Source organism: Zootoca vivipara, chromosome 3 (assembly GCF_965207765.1).
Source record: "Zootoca vivipara chromosome 3, rZooViv2.hap1.1, whole genome shotgun sequence".
In the NCBI taxonomy this organism is placed as follows: Eukaryota; Metazoa; Chordata; class Lepidosauria; order Squamata; family Lacertidae; genus Zootoca; species Zootoca vivipara.
Genome location: NC_142586.1, coordinates 45,570,763 through 45,595,420, shown reverse-complemented (window position 1 = coordinate 45,595,420; position 24,658 = coordinate 45,570,763). Strand labels below are relative to the sequence as shown.

The 24,658-nt window shown below is 42.9% G+C and overlaps 1 protein-coding gene across 2 annotated transcripts in view; it reads right to left on the bottom strand.

The window, feature by feature from the left end:
* The window catches only part of GRIK2 (glutamate ionotropic receptor kainate type subunit 2), a 442,739-nt gene that overhangs the window by 45,203 nt on the left and 372,878 nt on the right, over window positions 1-24,658 (bottom strand). For both annotated transcript variants that reach the window (XM_088665996.1, XM_088665995.1), the window contains exon 14: window positions 4,920-5,145. In XM_088665996.1, the coding sequence (XP_088522122.1) occupies window positions 4,920-5,145 (226 nt within the window). The remainder of the gene's footprint in view (window positions 1-4,919; window positions 5,146-24,658) is intronic.

The following is a 24,658-nucleotide window of genomic DNA, read 5'->3' as shown; positions in this document are numbered from 1 at the left end:
GAGCGGTTTTGTCCCTTCCAAAATGACCCGCCGTTGGGTTGTCGTGCATCTGCTTGAGGACCGTACGTCTAAGCTGGGTGGTGGGCAGGTACAGTGCACCCTTGTAGAAAAGCAGCCCCCTGCGTTCTGCAAAGTCCTTTGCCTGCTCCCTCCCCCCTCTCAGTTCTCTGAAGATGCGGTTGGCAAATTCATCCGCTGCCGTCAGTGCTGTGAGTTCTGCCTCGCTCACCACTGCTGCTCCGCAGGACCATGCTGACGGGGGGAAAATGTGCCTTGGTGCTGGTGGCGCCTCCTCCTCCATGTACTCTGGCTTGCGGGAGAGGGCATCCGCCCTGACATTCTGCTCCCCCGGGATGTAGTGGATGGAGAAGTTGAAGTTCGAGAAGAACTCTGCCCACCGTATCTGCCGCTGGTTGAGCACCCTGGCCGTTCTCCAGAACTCCAGGTTCTTGTGGTCCGTGCACACCTGGATGGGGTGCTTGGCGCCCACCAGGAAGTGTCTCCAGTGCCGGAACGCAGCGTGGATCGCAAGAAGTTCCCTGTCAAACACTGTGTAGTTGCGTTCTGGCTGGGTCAGCTTCCTGGAGAAGAAGGCACAGGGTCTCCACTCCCTGTTGGCGTCCAGTTGCAGCAAAATTGCGCCCACAGCTTTTTCCGAAGCATCTGTCTCAATGCGTAGGGGCGCATCCTGCACCACGTGGAACAGGTTCTGGTCTGAGGCGAACACCCTCTTGAGGCTTTCGAACGCTGCCTGCGCCTCCGGTGTCCACCTGAACTTCTGCTTGCCTCTCAGGCAGTCCGTGATGGGAGCCGTAACGCGGGAGAAGTTCTTGATGAACTTCCTGTAGAAGTTGGCGAAGCCCAGTAGGCGTTGGGCGTCTTTGCGCGTCCTGGGGCTGTGCCAGTCCAGGATGGCCTGCACCTTGTCCTTGTCCATCGCCAGCCCCTTGTCTGACAGCTTGTAGCCCAGGAAGTCCACCTCTTTGGTGTGAAACTTGCACTTCTCCAGCTTCACATACAGGTGGTTGTCCTTCAGGCGTTGCAACACCTCCCTGACATCCTTCACATGCTGCACAGGGTCATCGGAGTAGATAAGGATGTCATCCAGGAATACCAGGCATTTCCTGAAGAGTAGGGACCCCAGGACGTGGTGCATGAAGGCTTGGAAGCATGCTGAGCCCCCTTGCAACCCGAAGGGCATCACCAGATATTCAAAAGAGCCTAGAGGCGTGAACATCGTGGTTTTCCATTCATCGCCTTCCCGGATCCTGATCAAGTTGTACGCCCCCCTCAGGTCTAGCTTGGTGAAAATCTTGCCCCTGCGTGCCGCTGTCAGGAGATCGTCCACTCTGGGCATGGGGAAAGCCACTGGCTCTGTCACCGAATTCAGCCGTCTAAAATCCACCACAAGACGGCGCTGTTGCGTGTCTTTCTTGTCCACCCAGAAGACCGGGCTGCCCCCAGCTGCCTTGCTTTCTCTGATGAACCCCCGCTTGAGGTTCTTGTCGATGAAAGCGCGCAGATCCTCCAGTTCCTGATCTGACATGGCGTACAGCTTGGCTGGGGGTATCGTTGCCCCTGGCACCAGGTTGATCTGGCAGTCAAAAGGCCTGTGTGGGGGTAGGTGGTCGGACTCCGCTTCGCTGAAGACCTCCTGCAGGTCCCAGTACGGCTTGGGTATCGCCTCACCCCCTTTGACGTGCATGGTGGCCACCGTGGCTATCGGAGGCCCCTCCCCTGGTTGGTGCTGCATGCAATGCTCCAGACAAAAGTCCGACCCAAACGTGATGCATCTCTGGTGCCAACTTATGGAGGGGTCGTGGCGCGCCAGCCAGCTCATGCCCAAGACGATGGGGGGGTCTGAGATGGTCGTGACGTTGAAAGCCAGTGTCTCTGAGTGCCTTCCCACTGTCATCCTCATGGGGGGGGTTTGATGAGTGATGGCCCCTCCCAGCAGCTCTCGGCCGTCAATGGTTGCCACGTGCAGAGGAAAATCCAGCTGCAGAAGCTGGATCTGGTGCGCTTCTGCAAAGTCCCTCGAGAAGAAGTTGGCTGAGGCACCACTGTCAATTAAGGCAAGGACTGTCATGGGATAGCCATTTGGGAGCGTTAGCGTGACTTCTAGAACCACTCCTGCTCTGGGAGGGGTGGGCTGGCTCTGCTCCTCTCTGTGCGGGTGGGTGGGCTGGGGCTGTTCTCTGCTGACTGTGCCTGGCTGCCGCCCCTTGTCTCCTGCAGCCAGGCTTTCCCGTTTCCCTGCTGTGGTGCTGCGTCAGTGGGGGAAGGCACCACCGTTCCCGCCTTTCCTTGCCACTCCCTGCGATGTGGGCAGTCTCTGACGAGATGCTGGGGGGAGTTGCAGAGAAAGCAGTTCCCTCCCCTTCCCTCCTTGCGTCTTGGCGCCGCTGGGGTTTGAAAAGCCCGCGCGCGCGCGCTATCAATCTGCATGGGTTCCTGGTCCTGGCTGGCTCCAGGCGTGGCTTGGAATGGCTGTTGGGGGAGTGGCTTCTCCTGCGACCGTGGGAACCAAGCCCGCTTTGCGCGCGTTGCTTGCTTGTCGTTCCACCGGGATTCCTGTCTCACCCCCACCGCCAGAGCCGCTTTGCTCAGCTGATCCATACTACTGGGCTTTGGACCTCTCGAGAGCTCATCCTTCACCTCCTCACTCAAACCCAAGTAGAACGCTGCTTGCATTGGAGCTGATTCCAGTTCCCACCCCAGTCTGTGCACCAGCATGGTGAATTTCGCCCAATATGCGCGGACTGTCATATTTCCTTGGCGCAAATTATGCAGTTCCTCCTTAGTCTGGTCCATATGACTATCTGACGAATACATCGTTTTCAAACCTTCTAGAAAGAGTTTGACATTTTTCATGCAAGGATTCTTTGTTGCGATTAACGGTCTTAGCCACTCCCTGGCTGCCCCGGTCAGGTGCTCCACAATAAACGCTACCCTGTGCTCATCGTCAGGGAAGTCATCATGGTGCAGCTCAAGAGCATACACAATCTCAGTCTCAAAGCCATGATATTCCCTCGGGTCTCCATTGAACTTGCTTACTAGGGTCCCGGCTCTCCTTCCTGGCAGCACTTGGACTGGGGGTGCCCCTCCCGCCTTGTTTTTCTCTGCATCCAGTTTGTTTTGGAGGTCTACCGCCACCGCCCTTAATTGCTGCTCTCTTTCCTGGAGCGCTCTCACCTGTTCCGCAAGTTGTACCCGGTCGTCTTGGAGTTTCTTGGTTTCTTCTTTAGCTGCCCTTAATTCCCCCTGCGCCTCCAACGTCAGCTGCTGCAGGTCCTGTTGGGCTTTCTCCGCGATCTGCCGCCATTTCTCCGCCTCTGATGCACTCATCCCGGCAACTCCAAAGTAGCCCAAAAAAAGATTCGGAGGTTGCTGTCACAGTGGCCGGATCAGGCTACTTCAGAGTAACGACGCTACGCAGCTCTGCATTTTATTCTTTTATTGGTGCTGCGTATTTACAGTGAGGAATTCATTGCTATTTACACAGAGTGATGTTGTCAGTCGCTTTCAGAACCTCCGAATGACTTTTGGCGCGTCTTTCCCCAACACAAAAGCTTTGGAAGCCCCATCCTCTTTCCCCTCCTCTTCCTGCGTAATTCTGGAGTTGGGGGGATGGGTCTCCCCTCCTTCTTGGCCCCTTCCTGTTCCACCTGGGACCCTGGCTCCGCTACCTTGCCTGAGCCTCGGACCCGACTTCCTGCTTCCCCGCTGGACTCGGAGCTTCCTCTGCTTTCCCCTGTGCTCGGGGCTGGGCTTGAACTCAGGAGGGGAGGGACTTCGCGATATCCCCTGTCCCTCACAACTATGTATGCTGGTGCCAAAACGTCTGCTTATATACATTATTTACACAACGGGCCTTGCATGATTGGCTACTTCAGGGCTGCACCTGTAGGCCAATCAGGTTGCAGATTCACTTCTGCCATCAGCTTGCACACAGATGTTCCAATAAAGCAACTGGACTAGTCTGGATGCTATCCAGGCATGAGTTTAGATATTCCACCAGCAGGGTACATCACTGACAATATCTGCCTAGTACTCCCTCAGTCCAAACATGCCACACGACTGACCAGGAACTTATTCATTATAACACTAGTTGGAATAGCAGGGATGGGGAACCTGTCACCCTCCAAGCACAGTCGGATTACAACTTCCACCATCTCCAACTAGTAGCCATGCTGGCAAGGGGTGATGGAGTTCAAAAACACTTGGAGGGCTGCCCGGTTTTCCATCCCTGATCTACAGTAACCTTTGATGAAAGTTCCCTTTTCAAGAAAAATACCGTATTCGCTTCAGAAAACCACAGACTTCCCTAGAATGGGCCTTGAATTTTACAGGCAACCACAGACTTGCTATATTACAATGGTGAGACAAATCTGATGCCAAAAACATATACCACACCCATACTGATGGGAAAAAAGTACTAATAATGATATGGCGCGAGTGTTTGCAGCTCTTCATATATATCATCTCAGTAGTGTTCAACATGATCACACAGCTATATAAAAAAGTAAAACTCAAGCAGGTCTTCTCCTAATAGCACCAACCTTCAAGAACTCCCGTCTTCGTAGTATGGGAAGCACCAAATGTTCTTCCAAATAGGGGTTGAAGACTCATGGGCTTTTCCTCTCTTAAGAAGTGATTAAAGTAAGCTACTAGTAAAATATTCATTGTATTATATGGCACTCCCATGATTTAGCTTCTTTAATTTAGTTTGTTTCCTTTTGTAACGTGCTTATATACTCTTTGTATATTAAGCAACATATAAACATATTAAATATGCATCTATTAATATAGTAGCACATGGTGCTGTTATAATCCAGCTAATACCCAGCAAAGGGGGGAAATTGTGCTATTCCTGCACATGCAATTTAACAAAAAGAGAAGAAAGGCATGCTACCTACCCATAGGAGTTCCGACACCATAACCTTTGGAGTCTATCAGGCCACCAATCTGTGTCAGGTTACAGTTCCGCTGTGTAACAAACTCAATGGTAGTTGACTCCATTAGGAAGGCATAATCAGAGGTGAGGACACGCTGGATACCTTCTTCGTTGCTTTTGACAAGCACCGACTGTCTCCTGCTATTCATAAAGGCCCACATTTTTTCATACGTGGCTATTCTTGATTTCTGAAACAGAAATGGCAAGATTCATAAGCACAATAGAGAGAAAGTGTTCAACAAAGAAGAGAATTTATTTGAAGAGAATGGTAATAATTTCAATGGATCACAGATTCAGAAACACAGGCTGAGGCAGGCTCTTTATTGGACCAGGCAGCACACAGCTCTGCTATAAATTTGCATTTCATATACTAGGATCAAATTGCTTTAGCTAGTGTGGCTTCAGCCAAAAGTCCCTAAGAAATATCATCTTGTGAAACTAAAGCTTCTTCGTTATAAATATTTTGCATTCTGACAGGACAACAGTCTGCAGGATTCCTCGAGGGAAGGAAATGAAGACAAATATATGCATAATGGAAAAAAACTTTTTTTATGAAAAGATCTTTCCTCATCAGGGTTAAACATACTGAATAAATATTCCAAATTGAAGAAACCAGTTTGATGGCTAATTCCATTGCCCTAAACACTGACAAAGTAGAAAATATGATGGGAAGCAGAAAACATTAATTTGATTATGATTTTTTTTCATAGTAGTTTATTATTTGTTAGCTATATTTTCAAAGAATGTCAACAGTTGGTCATCAGAATCCAAAGCTCAGAGTACAGTGATATAAATTCAACATTGCACAGGATAGTGCCCCCAGACCAACAGGATTCACAAAATCACATCATATGGTGATTCGACTTCACTTACTGTTAACAGATATGACTTTTGCATATTGAAAAGCCTCCATTTGAGACAGATAAGGTATCATATGAGAGGATATCACATGGGATGGCAGTCACCAAAATGAGGAAACATTGCAGTTGAAATCTAACATAATAGAACTGTGTTGCAGGCTAAGAAAAATTAACCAAACTGATCACTGTAATGGTAAAAACTATCTTTCATGTGCCAAAGAGGAAGAAGAGTTTGGATTTGATATCCCGCTTTATCACTACCTGAAGGAGTCTCAAAGCGGCTAACATTCTCCTTTCCCTTCCTCCCCCACAACAAACACTCTGTGAGGTGAGTGGGGCTGAGAGACTTCAGAGAAGTGTGACTAGCCCAAGGTCACCCAGCAGCTGCATGTGGAGGAGCGGAGACGCGAACCCGGTTCACCAGATTACGAGTCTGCCGCTCTTAACCACTACACCACGCTGTAGTATAAAGAGTAAAGAAAAAGTGTTTTCCTTGTAAATTACTTGCTGATGAAACCTTGTAGCTAATGCAATATATATACAAATAGTTTACAATTTAGTTGTCACCAGGCAACTTTAAACTCCAGCAGTTCAATGTGCTTGAGATCTTCACAGCATTCAGTGTGATAATATTACACAAAGTAAGGTGAAAGTCTTCATACAGATGATCCCATCACTATTATACTAGAATGCTGCAAAGCAAAGACTAATTCTCAGTTTTGAAGTGAAAAGAACTCTTCAACTTTTAAAGGCTCACTGGAAGTTGGTAGATCTAATAGCTTGCGTACATATTACCTTTCATTTTAATAACAGCAGCAAATACCTAAAAACCCCTGATGAAAATTCACAGCAGGATAGCAAGCTATTTAATAAGCACATCGTTACAGAGGAAAGGGTGGAAAATAATGGAGGAAGAGGCTCAGACTACTGCGAGTTGACTTGAGCAACTATCTATTAAAAGTTTAAATATGTGATGCTAATACCTGTAATAGTAAGACAGGAGGTAAATATTTGTGCATGGATGTAGTAATGTAGTAGTAATTTTGAATCACTACATCCAGTCATACACCTGCATAGACAGAAATAAAAAGGTATGGCAAGTGTTCTCCCCTCCCCAAACAACTTGGGAAAAATCCTGGCTGTGAGTCAGTAAGGGAGGAAAGGGATGATAATAAGAATGCCTCTAATAAGAATCCCCCCCCCCACAATTTTTGAACTATCAGGAAAAAAGGTGATGATAATGACAAAGGAGATAACAAAATGCCTCTGCACTGAGCCCACCACATTTTTTTAAGAACCCCTGCTAGATTGCATGCAGCCAGACAAGAAAGGGTTACCATATCCCCCACCCCATATTCCACTGAGCCCCCCTCAAGTGGCTGCCTGCTATACATGCCAGCAGACAATGAAATAAACCCACCAGCAAGAGGGGGATTCTGACATTTCTTCCAAATTTCAAGAAGCTCTTTAAGAGAAGCTGCATGGTGACTGTACCATGTGGCCGGCAAGGAGCAAGATGAGTGACAGGTGATCCCTGCACTTCCTTCCCCACCCCAAAACACACATTTTTTAAAAAGTCTATGAATAGATGACTGCTGACTACTACACACCAGCAGACAGTAAAATAAGAGAAAGCCGCAAACAAGTGCATCCTGTGCATCTTCACATCTATTTGATTCACAGGATTGAGATTGAATCCTGACAAGACAGAAGTACTGTTTGTGGGGGACAGGAGGCGGGCGGGTGTGGAGGACTCTCTGGTCCTGAATGGGGTAACTGTGCCCCTGAAAGACCAGGTGCGCAGCCTGGGAGTCATTTTAGACTCACAGCTGTCCATGGAGGCACAGGTCAACTCCGTGTCCAGGGCAGCTGTTTATCAGCTCCATCTGGTACGCAGGCTGAGTCCCTACCTGCCCACTGACTGTCTCTCCAGAGTGGTGCATGCTCTAGTTATCTCTCGCTTGGACTACTGCAATGCGCTCTACGTGGGGCTACCTTTGAAGGTGACCCGGAAACTACAACTAATCCAGAATGCGGCAGCTAGACTGGTGACTGGGAGCGGCCGCCGAGATCACATAACACCGGTCCTAAAAGACCTACATTGGCTCCCAGTACGTTTCCGAGCACAATTCAAAGTGTTGGTGCTGACCTTTAAAGCCCTAAACGGCCTTGGTCCAGTATACCTGAAGGAGTGTCTCCTCCCCCATCGTTCTGCCCGGACACTGAGGTCCAGCGCCGAGGGCCTTCTGGCGGTTCCCTCGCTATGAGAAGCTAAGTTACAGGGAACCAGGCAGAGGGCCTTCTCGGTAGTGGCACCCACCCTGTGGAATGCCCTCCCACTAGAGGTCAAAGAGAACAATTACCAGACCTTTAGAAGGCATCTCAAGGCAGCCCTGTTTAGGGAAGCTTTTAATGTTTGATGGATTTCTGTATTTTAGAATTTCTGTTTTTTTGGAAGCCGCCCAGAGTGGCTGGGGGAACCCGGCCAGATGGGCGGGGTATAAATAATAAATTATTATTATTATTATTATTATTATTATTATTATTATTATTATTATTATTATTATTTCCATGCTACAAAAGGCTTAACTTGTTGAATTTCTGCCTACCATACAGCTGTTAAAGTTTAGGGTGGGGGGAAGATTGCCATTTTTTCTGTTGATTAAAAAAATGAGTAGATTTTTCCATACTGAACCATTTTATGTTCCCCTCTCTTTTCTTTTTCTGCTATTTTGGAGGTAGCAACCATTTTATGGTGCCACACCATTGGTGGCAGTCATTTTGTGGTGCCCTTGGCACTTCCTCAAAATTCCAAATGTGCCCCCCAAATTGTTGATGACCACTGTTTAATCAGATGAGGCTACATGCAGAATAAATGAAAATGAAAAGGATCTTTCATTCTGGATCTTCTCATGTTAAAAACACAAATGCCAAGATCCTAGCTGAGCATAAATCTGTTGTAGTGTTTATTATTTTATACCATATTTTAAGGTGTGTGTGTGTGTGTGTGTGTGTCTGTGTGTGTTTTCTGTGCCACGAGCAGAACTCAGCTTTGGGGTGACAACAGAAATGCAGAAAATAAATAAAAATGAAAGTGCTATATTATCAATTCCTTTTCAGCGAACTCAACTCCAGAAAGCAATAGGCAAGACGAGATGACAAGCTTCTTCTCTCATGTGCTAATATCAACTTTGCACCTAAGCACAACTCCAGCTCTGGGACAGGGATTGAGCACAAGATTGACACTGCAGACCTTTCTAGAGTTGAGCTGAACTGGCATCTGTAGCTTCTGCCCCCAAGGAGGATTAGCGGTATATGTGGGATAAAAAGAGGAACATTTATTCTGAATAAGGATAACCTAGTATCCCTGCTGAGATACAATTCAAGGCTTATTTCAATTTGCCTGGGGACTTCTGTAAATCTATCATTCAAACACTTCCAGGACCCAGTGGTAATAAAAATAGAATTTTATATCCATCTGCAAGAACTCGCTGAGATGGTGCCAAACTATCATATATACTATTGATTGCAGGGACATTTGAATGAGAAAGAGCAGAGAAAGAAGAACATATAATGAATGGGGATTGCACACAAACAAAGGTTTGTTGTGCGAGCTGTGGTCTGACAACAAATTGTGCTTGTATTCCTTTTATATCAATATTACTCTGTAAGAAAATACACTTGAGCTGCATGCTGCACAGCAGTTTTCACAGGAGTCAGAATGATTCTAAAGAACAGGCGAAAAAGGTCAGTGTTCTAAAATAACAAGAAAACCTATGTAACAACATACATGTGCAACTAATCCTCCCCTTTTTTTGGTTAAAAGTCTGTCTCAAGTGTATACAACTGAGTTTTGCCCCCAAGGAACAATAAGTATGCCACAGAAACCCAAAAGAAGCAATAAATGGACTGAAGCATTTATAGTGCATTTAACAACTCAGTGACAACAACTAGGAAACAACAGGGGTGTTCAAGCTGCAGCCTATGCCCAAAACTTTCTATTGAAAACTGCAGCATTCATCTCTTTTGAAATCATAAAATTCTAGCCCTTGTATCTGCGGGTGATAGCCAGCATAAAATCTCTGAAATGGGGCATTTTAAGGAGGGAGGGAGGGAGGGAGGGAGGGAGGGAGGGAGGGAGGGAGATGGCCTCAAAGGCAACCTCACATGTTGTTAAATTTGAACACTGTCCTCCACCCGAAGATCACAGGGCAGCTCACAACATGAAAATACACAGCAAGGGGGAAAAACATACTAAAACAAGAACAGAACAGAACCAATAACCACCCTCTCACAAAAACACTTTAAAGGCCATAGAATGCTCAATCAGCCCAAGGCCTGGTTGTAGAGAAACATTACCTATGGTGGATCCACTGGATCCAAAGCTTGTGCAGCAAGTCACAAGTTGCAGCGGGAGCTCTGGGCCGTTTTGCTCTACAAGCTTTCGGCAGGCATAGCCAAAACAACCTAGCTTCCCTGACCAGAGTGAGCTGCCTGGTTCCCGACGTGGCATTAAGCCCTGCTGTGGCATGGCCAGGGTTAAGACTGCACCTTAAAACCCCTACTCACCATCAGCCCCCATCTGAAAACTTTTCAAAAAATATATAAATTGCTTTGGTGGTTAACAACTATCAAGCAGTGTATACATTTCATGAAATAAGTAATTAATAAATAAGCCATCTTGCCCATCCTTCCCTTACTTACCAGCAAACTGAGACATCAGCAATAGTGGCAGCAAACAGAAAGCAGGAAGGAGAAGGTTCTTCCTTTCTCCTCTTACACCAAATAGTTTCTGGTCACTTTGGTTTTGAGATTGATACTGATCACTGTTGCAGACACATCCTACCAGTTACATTTGCATTTCCAACATCCTTAAAGCAAGAAATTCTGATGACTTCATCTACAGGCTGCTTTGATGAAGGATCTGATCTAACAGGGAATAATCTGCTCAACTAGAAATGATATCTGGAAGGGGAAACCTTGTGGTGGCATAATTTATTAAGCTTATTTTCTATTGTAATGCATGAGGTAATGCAGTTTAAAAGTGAGATAGTTATGATTTGTGACATTTCGCGGGGAAGAGGGAAGACAGTAATGACTCCGAAACTCTGAAACCCATTCCGACTAGCAAGACAATTAGAGGTGAAGGGAATCAAAGAGTTCAGCTACTTGGTGCTTCAAGCCGAAAGATATCACAATGACACCCAGAGGAGAGACTGCTTTATGGCTTCTTCAGCACTCATAAATTAAAGATCACGGAAAGATAACTACGTGTCAGAGATCATGAATGTAAACATAATGAAAGCATTGAGCTTTCGCATGGCTGTGCGAATTTAGGACGGCAGGAGATGGAGGGAAGAGTCTTTAAAAACTGTTCTGATATTCTTATGCATAATGGTATTGCGGTCAATTTTGAAGTGCAAGAGCTCACCAGGGCAGTCCCCATTGCCACACCCTCAAAAAGTCCAGGAATGGCAGAAGCTGTGCTCACCATGTGTATCCACTGACAGTAATAAAATAGGAAGTCAGCTCCGTGTTCTGTCTTTCTTGGTGCCATAAACAATAGTAAAACCAGTATCATTATCACCCCATTCACTTGAAAGGAGAATCCAGCCATTACCCTAGTGATCTAGGGGATGCTGTCACAGGTTCTGCTCTGAAAAAAGACTTAAATTGCGCTCTTCCATGTTTCCCTTCCAGTTCACTGCCTATGTGTTTTGTATTAAATAAATGAGAACATGCTCAACACATGCTTTACCTCTGTAATCTTTAATTGTAAAACTAAAGATCAGGCAGTAGCCATTCCATGATGGAACAAAGGCACAAGTGATGGCCATCAACTCAACCATCACAGGTGCTTTTCTCCCACTTTCCAATTTTGCACTGATAATAAAAATGTAGTGAAGGGACCATTTCAGATTTCTTTGCAGTCTCTCTTGTGTAGCATCTGGTAGGCCTGTTTGTGTGTGTGGATTTGATATCTGCACTGTACAATGTGATACAACCACAAAATAATAGGATTTGGGTATCAATGTCCATACAATTTTATATTACACAAAACTGTAATGGTTCCATCTAAGTACACCCCCTTTCACCAAATTCACCAGGCATGGGATCAGTTTGCACATTTGTTCTTGAGGCAGGAGAGGGTGCATGTATCATCACATCTACAAACCATTTTCATGGGTGCGACACTTTCACTGAGAAACGTACAAAATACTAATTCAGAATAATGCTAATTCACACAACTTCTCTGACGGAAAACAAGATGGTGAAGTCACTGCATATTCAAACATTTCAAAAACAAAAAGTGCCAATTAGGTTGTCGTTCTCAGTAAATATATTTAGGATTGAGTTTGTACTTGACTTGTTTTATTTTTTATTTTTTTTAAAAAAATAATAATCTTAAAATCAAGGAAGAGAATCATTAGTGACTTGTAGAACTTTCCATTTGCCATTGCTTTTAAAAAACAACCTCAAAATGCTCTTCTCTACCACTTCAATGCCATCTCCCAGGTATGTATTCCTCCTGAGAAAAGCTACTAAGAGCAGGGGCATTGGGAGGAGGAAATGGTGGGAAGCAGGGCTACCTTCAAATGTAGGCATGGTTGGGCATCTGCCAAGATGCCACACCCTATAAGTGGCTCAAAACAGGAGCCCCCTGGGCTAGCTCTTCCTCCTTACTGCAGCAACCTGTTTCTCAACTCACCTCTTTCTTTGTTCATCAGCTCTCTGGTAGCACTGGCAAGGAAGAGGAAAAGCAGCAGCTGGTGACACTGGCAGTGAGAGGCTAGATTTACTGAGCTGGGGGATTTACTGGAGAGTCTCTTGCCTTTGAATGGTGGGAAACTGAATCTGTCAATGTGAAGGTTGCCTCAATCCCAAACTTAAATTCATTTCCCTCAATTTTCTCAACAGCTTGCATGTTTTTAATTTTTTAAAAAAAATGCAAAGAGTCAGCACAAAAAATTAAATGCATTTGTGTGTACTTCTCTTAACAGATGTGCTTTATGCATTTTCCTCAGGGATATGGAAAGCAATTTTACTGAATATAAAACATTTGTGTAATTGATTTTTATTTGTTGCTAAGTCACTTTGAGACAGTTCTCTTTGTACAAAGCAACTATAAAATATATTGTACTATTCTAATCTACTTATTATTACTTTCACTAAAGTGGGTGTGTTTGCACATCAATAGCAGTGTGTTTCTAAATCCCTGGTGTCAGGAAACAGCAGTGAGTAAAGGCTCTTTGCCCCCTTGACCTGCTAATAGGCTTCCCATAGGTGTGTGGAAAAGGATATCCCTTGATCCTAAACACTTGCAGTTGTATCTTTGCCTGCCACACTGGCATAATACCTGTGGCATACACTTTTCACGTTTCATCTTAAGCATTCATTTGCTGGCTGCAAGTCTAATAGACACAATTTTAAGGAAGATCATGCAACCAACCAAGGATGGATTTCTGCACACCAGTAATATTTCAAACAATATTATCTTTCGTTAGTTTTTCTTTAAAAAAAGAGAGGGTGAACGTAACCTTCCTTTCTGCCTGAATATGATTTCCATGTCACCAACAACTACAGCACCATAGTTTGTCTTCAGTTTTCAAGGTAAGGGATCAAAGATGAAAGATAGCCTTTCATTTTATCTGACTGGTCGCCTCCATTCCACGACCTCGGTTCCCCCCCCCCTCTCCTTCTCTCTTTTATCAGAACTGCTGAGGCCTGTAAAGCTTTAAGTTAACTAGCCGATTTTGTTGTGTCAGCATAAAAGTGATAAAAACACACACGCACACACACACACCATAGTTCATACAGTGTTCTCTCCCTTTGTAATGGCAGTTTTCATGGTCCATAGAGCACAAATGAAGAAAGGTAGAAAAGGTGTTCCTGCCAAGAATGGTGCTACATGGAATGAAAAATGCAGCACTGGGTAGAATAAATTCCACTGTGCAGCCCAATTGTTCTGCAAAAAAAAAGAGGGGGTTGTATGTTTGGCTTTAGGAAGCCCAAGATAATTAGTGTAAGTATTCAAAATAAATACTTGATAACACTAATGAATTCACAGTTAATTCTAGATTACTTCACTATCAGTTTTCTTTGTGACAATGTTAAGTAATCAGATTTCTCCAAAGGGGAAAGCTGTGGCTCGGGTTGCATCATAAAGCAAACTTCCCATGATGCTAGTTTAGAAAGGTATCTGCAAAAAGGAGTCACTGACAGCACAACACTTGTCTACAATCCTGCCATGTATTCAGTCTTATTTGACCTGCCTGAGGTATCCCCAAAACTGCCATGTGGCCTAGCTGTAAGTTCATTTGTGGGATCTGTTGCCTATCCAAAGGCATTTGCAGTCAGCAATCATGCAGGCATGCAAAGATGTTAACATATGTATCAATAATGCCCTGTGAGAAGTAAATTGAACCAATCCTCCTAGGTTTCTTAGTCAGAAGGAGGAAGAAGTGGTCAAACACATAAAACAGATAATTTCCTTCCTTAGCACATGTGTCTTCTCTCCCACCCAGATTCTGTAGGAAAGCAGAGAGTAGGGCTAGGATGTGCCATAACTCTCCTATCATAGATCCCAACAACTGTAGTAATATGGAGTCAGTTTAGATGCAAAGTGAAATGTATGGTAAGGACAATCAAATCCACACTTTCAAACCATCATATAGCCCCACCTGCATTCAGACATGCCCTGACAGTGCAATCTGCTTTGAATTTAGCTGCTACAGCACTTTGCGTAAGTCAGAAGCAGTATATGTAATGGATAGGGATTTAATCCTCTATTTCAGAAATACATACATTATGTGGGAATGATCACAAACCATAAATATGTTGTTCACATATATAAATAAATCCTCCCCTCCCCTTCCTTCTGCTTTCCAACTCAGCACTACCACCTGCCATGCTATGCTGCTTTTCCATCCAAGGGGGTGGGGTGGGGTGGGACGTGGGGTGGGAGAGAGAGAGAGAGAGAGAGAGAGAGAGAGAGAGAGAGAGAGAGAGAGAGATGTACCCCTATATGCTGAAGGGTCCTGATGAGTCATTTTGATCTGAAATGAAGCTGGAGGTGATAGGGTTTGTTTTCGGAACCCCTCTCCTCTGTACATTCAACTGTTCAAATTCAGTTTCCAGAACGGCTTTTGGCTTACAAATAAAAAGCCACATATGTGTGTGGCTGGCTGTGTCACATCTAGTTTGGGTCTCAGTCTTAAGTAGTGACGTCACTGAGGTTCAGAATACAATCCTCCACAATTGTTTAATGCTGGTTTTTAATGCAAACTTACTTTTCCAGGCCCGGGATTTTTCTTTGGCCCATATTTTTTTTTCTGTGCCAAATAAATTTTTTCCGTCAACACCTACATATGCTATTGCTGTCTAAGAAACAGGGGAAAAGGAACAATGTTTGTGGGTGGGTTTTTGTGCATCTTTTAGCTTGCTTCCTGCAGTGTTCCAGGAAGCTGGGGGGGGAAGGCAAAACAGAACCACTTCCTTCCATCCATCCATCCATCCATCATGGAAGTAGCAGGAGAACAATGGCAAAGACTTGTTAGATATAGTGCCAATGGAAAGTCTCTGATCTGACTCGTGTGAAAATAAATCCTCTTCACCACAAGAAATAAGTTTTTAACCTTTGCTTGCAGAACTTGGTTTTTAAGCATTTAGTTAGCACACTATGAAAAACACTGCCTATATGCCTAAAACATTTTTTAAATAACAAAAACAATGCAATTCAATACAACATTTTATGCACATTAAACTTATAACTTCAACAAGACAATGGGGAAGAGAGGGATTCCCTTTCCCTAATACTACTGCAGCAATATCAAGTGATGTCGCAAGGTAAAAGGGGTCTGGAAACTTGGAGGAAGACAACAATTAACTAATTTAGAATTCTCATTAAAACAATTTTTCCCCTGAATGTTTTAAACATTGCTCAGAAACACTAGTCCAAATCAAGTTTTGATACGAATATTAGGATTTGTTTTGATACGAATATTAGGATTTGAAATGGATTCGTATACCCAGCTACCCACTGAGTGTAATATATATGGCATAGTAAACATTCCTTATATTATTACACCTCTGTGGCTTGCCTAAAGATGAATCAAGAATAATAGACATACAAGGGAATTATTGGAATATAGAAAGCTTGTTTTCATTGTAAATCATAGGGTAATATGCTGACCATTTAACAAATGCAGGATTGCTATTGCCCAAGTAGTATTGCTATTACCCATCATGCTGAGTGACATAAGGAAGATAAATCAAGAGAGTTGTTTTTGTGCACTGACAAAGGTCTTTTGTTTTACTCTCAGAGGCTACACAATACCACTTGCCTTTAAAGAATTCTTGGTTTCCAGATTGCTTTAGAAAGGAGAATGAAATTTTCACCTCTGCTCATTCTGCCTGCTGTCAAACACAAATTATAATTTAGGACTCAGCATGAGAACACTTAGCCCCCATTATTAGGTTTGAAAGCAGTTTCACCCCATATGGCAGAAAGACGATTCTTATAATGTTTTGTTTCACACCAAGAAGCTTGGACTACACACTGAAAATGCTAGCTTAAAAGAAAGCTTGCCTATACCTGACAGCTGAGAAATTGTCACAAAATTTCAGGCTTAAGGAATGGAATAATGTATACTGGCAAGAAAGCTCTGCATACAATATTCCATGGTAAATTGTATCATACTCTACTAGAAATGCTCTGGCATGCTGTGTTTTGAAGGACATTAATCATGGAGAGATAGCATTCAAATTCAGACCACCTTTAGTTTTGACTTCATCAATGTTTAGAAGAAAATATGATGGAAGAGGGTGGAGAGGTGAGTGGAGGAATACTTCTGTCTAATCCAACCTTCTCCAACCTGGCATAGGTGGTGTGCATGCGATTGCTCTTTAAGTTCTGATTTACAAATTTATCCAGTTCATTTCGGAACTCATGAAGACTGAATTCATCAAATATCCCTACTTCTAAAGAAAACTTGTTCAAGAATGATCTCCACATGGCCCTATCGAGTCTTAGCTAAACAATCATTTTTGTCCATGAGAATTTCATTTCATTCAAATGCAAACCTTTGGGTCTTTCCCCTTCAAGCAAAGCCTGCGATACCATTACTGAAGGAATGCCACTGTCATTTTTTTTGGGTGTCATACTGGATCAGACAAGGATCAATGCAGAAACAATTTATCCTGCCTCAAACTTTGGAGAAAGGCAAGTGTTTGATGATTCTAGAACAGGCATATCAGTAATCTTCTCACATGCTAAAATGATATCTTCAAACAGCATGTTGAAGCACCTGAAATATTTTTATTACACAATTAACTCCACATTAATTCCACTTTAAGCTTCCTACACAAGTGCATATGCATGAAATATTCACAAACTGTGATTCCCCTTAGCTATACATTTCATATTTAAAACACTTGTAGAACAGACCATGAGGAAGAGCATTTTTCTAAGTATTAAATGGCCAAAAAAAGAAAGAAATCAGTTCGAAAGTTTTAGATAGCTCTAAAGATCAATGACTCTATTTTCAAATCAATCAAATCCTTGGTGGTGATTGCTGCACAAAATACCAAATAAACATTTTATATTGTGAATCATCCTGTGATCTTCAGCTGATACTACTACTACTACTAATAATAATAATAATAGTATTTGTAAATACAATGAAAAATGTGTTGAAACAATTTGGACTAAGTGCCAGCTTTCTGTGAGTCAGCTACATCTTCTTTTGATTGGGTGCCTGAATCCAGATCCCACCCCCATTATATTAGCCCTAAGCACTTCTCTGTCACGGAATTGATTTACCTAATGAAACTTGGGTTTAGGAGCAGTCAGCGAAATGCAATGTAAGTGCATTATTGTAAATCACTTCAAGATGCCTAATGGAAAGTGATAAGTGAAATTATATTATTATCATTATCAGGAGCAACAACAACAAATACCCCACAAGTGTCCTGATACACCCTGTATTTTCGTGTGAGAGGACGGTGGCCATTTTGAAAGCCGCAATTTCATGTCAAGATCTCACCCCCCGAAAAAAAGCACTTTGGGGGGCATATTTTTGGGTGCCCTGAAAAAGCGTGCTATTAGGCCCTGTGATCTCGCACAGGAGAACGGCCACAAAGATGTGCGTTCCGATTTTGGGAGTCAACATGTTAGTGTGTAATAAGGCAATTACACTAAAATGATGCAAAGAGACAACTGTCAAATTTGAAATGTAACCCACTGTTATTGATGAGTTTAAATGTTATAAGTGTTACATGTTATAAGAAATCTCAGAAATAAATAATAAAATTAAATTAAAACATTGTCCAGTAGCACTAAGTTTGTTCTGGGTAAATTAAAGCAACTGTACTAAGTGGCTCAGGCTGAAGCAGTTTTCTGGCCTCAGCCACAGAGCCCCTATGCAGACTGGCACAAGAACTAGGATTTCCTGCCTATTTTGAATGTCCTGCTAAACCATACAAGGAGCCCTCAAAGTCCAGCAGGACCCTGCCTTTTTCTGAGAACTCTTGAAGAGTTCCTAATCCCCGCCCCTGCACCATATACCATACTTTTCCATCTATTTGGGGGGACTCAAATGTAAGAAAGTGGGGGGGACATGGCATAGAGTTGTTGAGCTTTTTAAGGGGAGGATTGCCCAGAGTTGTTGAGATTGCCAATAATCGCTCACCCGCACGCGTCCAAAAACCCGCCTTTCCTCTGTCCCCTCACCGGCAGAAGCTGCTAATTGCCCGCCCAATTGCCTCAGCATCAGCCAATCAACAACAGCCATTGACACAGCAACCAATAACATGCCCAATAACTGCGGACAGCCGCGGCAGCAACCAATCAAATGTCCACCCTATGCACTATCCATGTATAAGATAGCCCCCACTTTTTAGCATAATTTTTAAAGAAAAGAAAAAACCCTAGTCTTATACACGGAAAAGTACGGTATCTATTTTGCCTAATACCTAAACACAGCCTACTGTGCTTTAGCATTATCAGCACTACCCGTTTAACAAAGTGTTAATGCAGAGCCTGGCTGACCAAAAGAAAACAAAGAGACTAGGAGTCAGACTGACATGTCCTTACCTCACCCACTACAGTAATTTATTACTACTCAGCCATACCCTGTGGCAAGTGCGTATGTTTCAGAACAGTGCCTCGTGACACTCCAGTAATAAGCATAAATTGTTGAGTCAAGAGAGCACCCAAACCTTGACTAAGAGGATTGCCAAGAACAGAAGGTCACATCCTCCTCGAAGGGTCTACAACATCATTCAAATAATCACAGCAATTTTATACGAATGGCTTAACAATTGATATTGGAAAAGACAGAAGGATAAAATGGATAGAGAACAGAATGAACTGGAAAGAAAAATACTGAGCAGAAACGAATACAGAATTTTTATTTATTATTTTTGCTAAATATAGTTAGATCCTCTGTTACATTTTTGGTTTGACAAGAGATACAACAGGATCACATAATTCCTGGTGAAGGGGACAAGTGTGCTGTTGGATGGTTCTCCTAGGGGTTGCAGCTCCCTGTCTAAACTTCCCAGGATTCAAGCATTATGATAACAGATAACTATGCCTACTTCCTAGGAATAGAGTGTATAATACAACCATCCTGCCCCAAGGCTTCATGTTAAACAGAAATGTGTGTGCGCACCTCACTGCTAACCCAAGGGTTTATTTGTTCATCGTGACACAACATTGACTGTTTATAACATGATAGAAGCGTGAATATTCCACTATTGGACAGAATTCAGCAATACTTTCAAAAGGCGAGCAAATCACTCTGACTTCGTGGAAGCTGTCACTGAAAGAAGGGATGAAACTTGTTACTGAAATAAGGGATGAAATCCAACTTTTGCATTTTGGGGCACATTTTTTTTCAAGAAAGAAGAGTTATAGCTCCGATGTTTGTCAAAGCTCCGATGTTGGTTAATATTTTAGATTTCCTAGAAATCCCAAAGTTGAAGGATTTTCTTTTTTCTTTTTGGGTGGTGGGTGTTGTGGCTGCTGTCTTTTTTTGTGGCAGATGGTATGCCCAACACACCACGAAAAATGTTTATCAAAATGGGATAGTTTGACTTGCCTCCACAGTTACTTACAGACTCATTATTAAAACCATGTTTATGGAAGACAATCTTACTTGGCTACAAGTGATCTCCAAAGAAGAAGAAGAAGATGATTTGGGGAACTTAACATGACAGAAACCAGGCACAAAGAGCTTGGAAGAGCTATAGTAAGATCTGCCTGTCCTGCCACCAATATTTTCTCAGGTGTCAAAGGCCAAGATAAAGATAGAGAAAGAATATTGCACAACTTATGGGCTGCCACAGAGAATTACCAAAAGCTCCTGAAAAATCAACATATTACACTGATTTCAACATGAATGGAGCTTTAAAACAGGGTGCTGGTGGTGGTTCACCTAGCCCCAAATAACAGCTCTGGTGGTGAGGTGTCAAGCAGCAAATCAGGAAAAGGAATAGTGGTGGAATGAAGAGAAGGGGGGAGAGTTAGTTTTTCCTGCATCCCCCCCCCAAGGCTACAGATTGCTTCCAGGGAACCTTGCCTTGGACTCCAAATCCAAAGCAACATTCTGTGCAGATCCTCTTGAGGGGAAGCTCACCTCAGAGCGGTTCCATCTCAACCCAAATTTACCACCCTCGCCTTGGCATTCAGGTAAATTGGTTGCACAGCCTTATTGGAAACTTTTGTGCCAGTGAATATTATATGAAAGCAATTACAAGTGAAATAAGTAGCTTAGCACTGTGAAATCTATTTATGGCTTGTATGTAAATCTGATCTTTCATAAGGAAGATGGATATTCAGTGTCAGAAATAAAACAATTCCCAAATAGCATGTGTAAAACAGTATTATGGGCAGATTTTCTCCATCTTTATTGGTTTTAGAGACTCAGATGAGCTTCATCCTCAAACTGGTATGTGACAAGGTGATATGTTTTCATTTGCATCAATATTAGGATAACATTTTCCTATTTGTATCAGTGAGACCCGATTTGATCAAGACATAATTTCAAATATCTGTTCAGCTGGCCAGCCTTAGAAAGTTTCTGCTGACTTCTTTTCTATATAATTTTTATATAATTTATAACCAATGATGACCTGGTATTCAACTCAGTGATGTTATGTGCATCACTGAGATATGGCTGGCAAAGCAATCTACAGATTAAAAGTGTCACAGATAAATAAAAATTAACAGACGTTTCAAAGTATTACACTAGATGGATTTTTTGATTCACAAAGGCAATGTGTTTTATGTATTATTTGGGATGAATACATCAGGTATTGCTTTGTGGCATCGCAGTTCTTGGAACACAGAGTGTTGATAATTCTATAGAATTTCACAAACAATGACAACAGATATTTCTTGCAAGAAAAACACTATGTACCCGAAGACAGCAGTTTCTGTGCTTCTCTTGTTAAGCTGTCAATCAACAGGTCTATCAATTGACTGTCAAAAAGTCAATGGGCTATTGATCTGACATCTCGCTGATGGCAAATCAAGGTTCTGAGTGAAAGCTGGAGGCTGGGAAGTTCAATTTAAATAAGTACATTCATTAGTTTAAACAAAATCAAAAGTTAAAAACAACAACTGCCTCCTATTATCTTAACAGTTTGTTCCACTGTATGCATTACCAGTATCAATGACATACCATGCATTTTTAAGATAATATCTTTATTTTTTGTCTTCCTATCTATTAGGATATGCACCAAAGTGTTGCCAGGAACATATTAAAGCAGCTGACAATGAACTGTTTCCATGAAAGGTCTGTACGCAACTTGAATTGGATCCAAACTTAGACATGCTTAGAGTAAACCCATCAAAAGCAATGGGGCTTAAGCCAGTCAAAATAGCTTATAGCCCACTGATTTCAATGAATCTATTATAAGCTTGACGAAGGCTACAATCCAAACCGCTGATCAATCACGCATGAGGGAGGCATGCCAGAGCGGTTAGAGGTCATCCTCCACACAGCCCAAAAGCAGTTCAGCCAGTCCCTGCACATGGAGAGATGCCAGCATTCCTCCTCTAGTCTAGAGCTCTCCATTCTGCCTATCAAAAGTATAGGCAACTGGAAGTACCACTAGCAGGATTCCAACTAGCTGCTGTCTACAGAAAGCCTGGCATCAGGACCAATCTGGTCATGACTGCTGCTCCAGCTTCAGCTTGCTGTCGCATGGATCAGGGTTTTGTCTCTTCCCTGCATGTGTGATAGGGCTGTGGCTATCTGTCATGTCCTGCTGGTGCCTAACTAGGGGTAGGGTCTCTCTATAAGTATGGATCCAGTTTTTTATATTCATTGGGTTTCTGTATCTATTACAAACAAATGGGATCTATGTATATCATTCTGTGCAATGGTCACCTAATATTTTGGTCCACTCACTGGGTGTATGTGTCTATTACAAAGCCATGCCCACTACCAAATGCACCCAGAGAGGCCACTTTTCTAAACAGCTGGTAGATGTCAATTCTTGCAGACTGTCACTGACATTAATTAAATTTATTTAACACCTTGGCTTTGAGGAACATGCCACTGTCTCACAAATTCCCAACCTTAGAGCAATTGTGTCTCTGCAAACAATTCAGTGTGGGATTTAAAATCAGAAAACGCCTTGGCATCCTAGCAAAATCATCAATCACTCAAGCTTCACCTTGTGCTTTCTGACACTGAGTCTTTTGGATGAATAATAATTGATAGCAATCTGTTCCCCTCATCCAGATGGCAGAAAATCATAAGGATTTCCAAGTGAGACAAATCCAGCTGCACCTCAACCAAGATTTCTGTTTTGAAGTCGACCTATTAAAGTGAACTCCACAGTATTACAAGAGAAAGAAGAACGTAAGCATTGATCTGCACCAGCTTCTCACAACCTGGTGACATCCAATTGTTTCTGGACTCCCAAGTCCCATAATCTCTGACCATTGACCATGCTGGGTAGAGCTGATGACAATTGCAGTTCAAAACATCTGCAGGGAAACAGGTTGCGTAAGGCTGATCTACACTAAATTCTTTACTTTAAGAACAAATGAAGATGGCAAACAATCTTTTCTTTTCAGGGCTATTGATGAAAATGATGACAAAGATAGTAATTTTTACAATCCTGCTTGCTCCTTATAGCCCAGTCTGATTATTGCACTTAAATGTCACAATGAATTGCAGTGGTTGACACAATATCCTGCCACTCTGCTGAAACTAAGCTGGTCTGGATATGGTCAGTATCTAGAAGAGCGGACACCCAAGAGCAACAGGTACACCCCACCCCTGGGTTCCATGACAGAAGAAAAGTGGCCTATAAATGTAATAAACAAATAACTAGCTGCACTGAACCAGTATCATTACAACACCCAAGATGTGGCAGCAGTAGCTAGAATAAGAGCTTCAGGGCCAGAAAAAAAGCCATGAAGACCAGATAAGTCACTCAAAGACATTCGGCAGCAGAGAAATGTCTAGAAATGGTTTGATGTGACTAAACCAGGCATCCCCAAACTGCGGCCCTCCAGATGTTTTGGCCTACAACTCCCATGATCCCTAGCTAACAGGACCAGTGGTTGGGGAAGAAGGGAATTGTAGTCCAAAACATCTGGCGGGCCGAAGTTTGGGGGTGCCTGGACTAGACCATGCATAAATAATCTTGCTGCAATTGTACACACTCAAGGTTCCTGTCTTGCACCATTTTGTCAATGTACAAATGTGACTTTGACATACTGCTCATGTTCCGATACTGGAGCTATTTTTTAAAAAAGATAATTTAAGTCTGAAATTCAGAAGAAGTAACACCACGGTTCAAAGCAGTAGGAAATTTCTACTCATAGACTGGAGTGGCTCGTGCATGATGGTCCTTGACAGTGTGTGCTTAAAGGCAAATGCCTGTCACAGGAGAATGTACCCTTGGTGGTCGCCAATAGTGTAGATTGGATCACACCAGAAAGGAATCCACAGGACTGTGAACCCATCTGGGCCATGATCCGGCACATACCTAATCAGGTAAGTCCACTTTAGAAACAGAGTTCTGCAGATTCCTCCCACATTCCTACCATAAGGATAGACAGCAGGGCCCAGGCATTTTTATCTTAAACAATTACTTAAACAATCCTTAAGAAATCCCTCTACATTGTTCAGAAACAAGTGCTTCCCAATTCTGTTTAATCTTTCTCACAAATTTTCCCTTTGCCACACCAAGAATGTCTCATATCTCCAAGGTTTACTTAATTTCAATATATCACAGACCTGAGCACTTGGTACCTTGAAGCTCAGAATTCATTAAAAAAAAAAAATTGCCCACAGTGCCTCAGCAATCTGATCTGGTAATCTTTATGCTTCAGTGTAAAAATTATAATTCTGTTTAAAATGGAGAGCTTAATGGGGTGGGGAGTGACATCATTCTTATTTTAGCTAAAAGCTTCCCTATTCACCTCATATGCTTTGACCCTCACCATCATCTTCTTTGATGAATGCATCCATTAAATATTTGCTTCGGCCAGTTATTCCTCTGCTTCATTTTTTTTCAGTCATTTTTTAATACTATGAAGTTTAATTATAATTAATAATTATGAAGTTTTTTAATACTATGAAAATGTCTTATAACAACATTAAAGCAAATTTATCTAAATAAAAATCATTCAATAGTACACGACTACCCTCTATGATGGCAGCATGGGCTTGTGTGGGTGGACAGACAAAGCAGTGTTTGTTCAAGGCGATCAACTGACCAGAAAAGGATTAATATTAGCTCACCCATAAATTGATACTTCTTTGAGGTTAACTGAATGACACCCCTGCCAAAATGGTGATTAAGCTATTCCTTC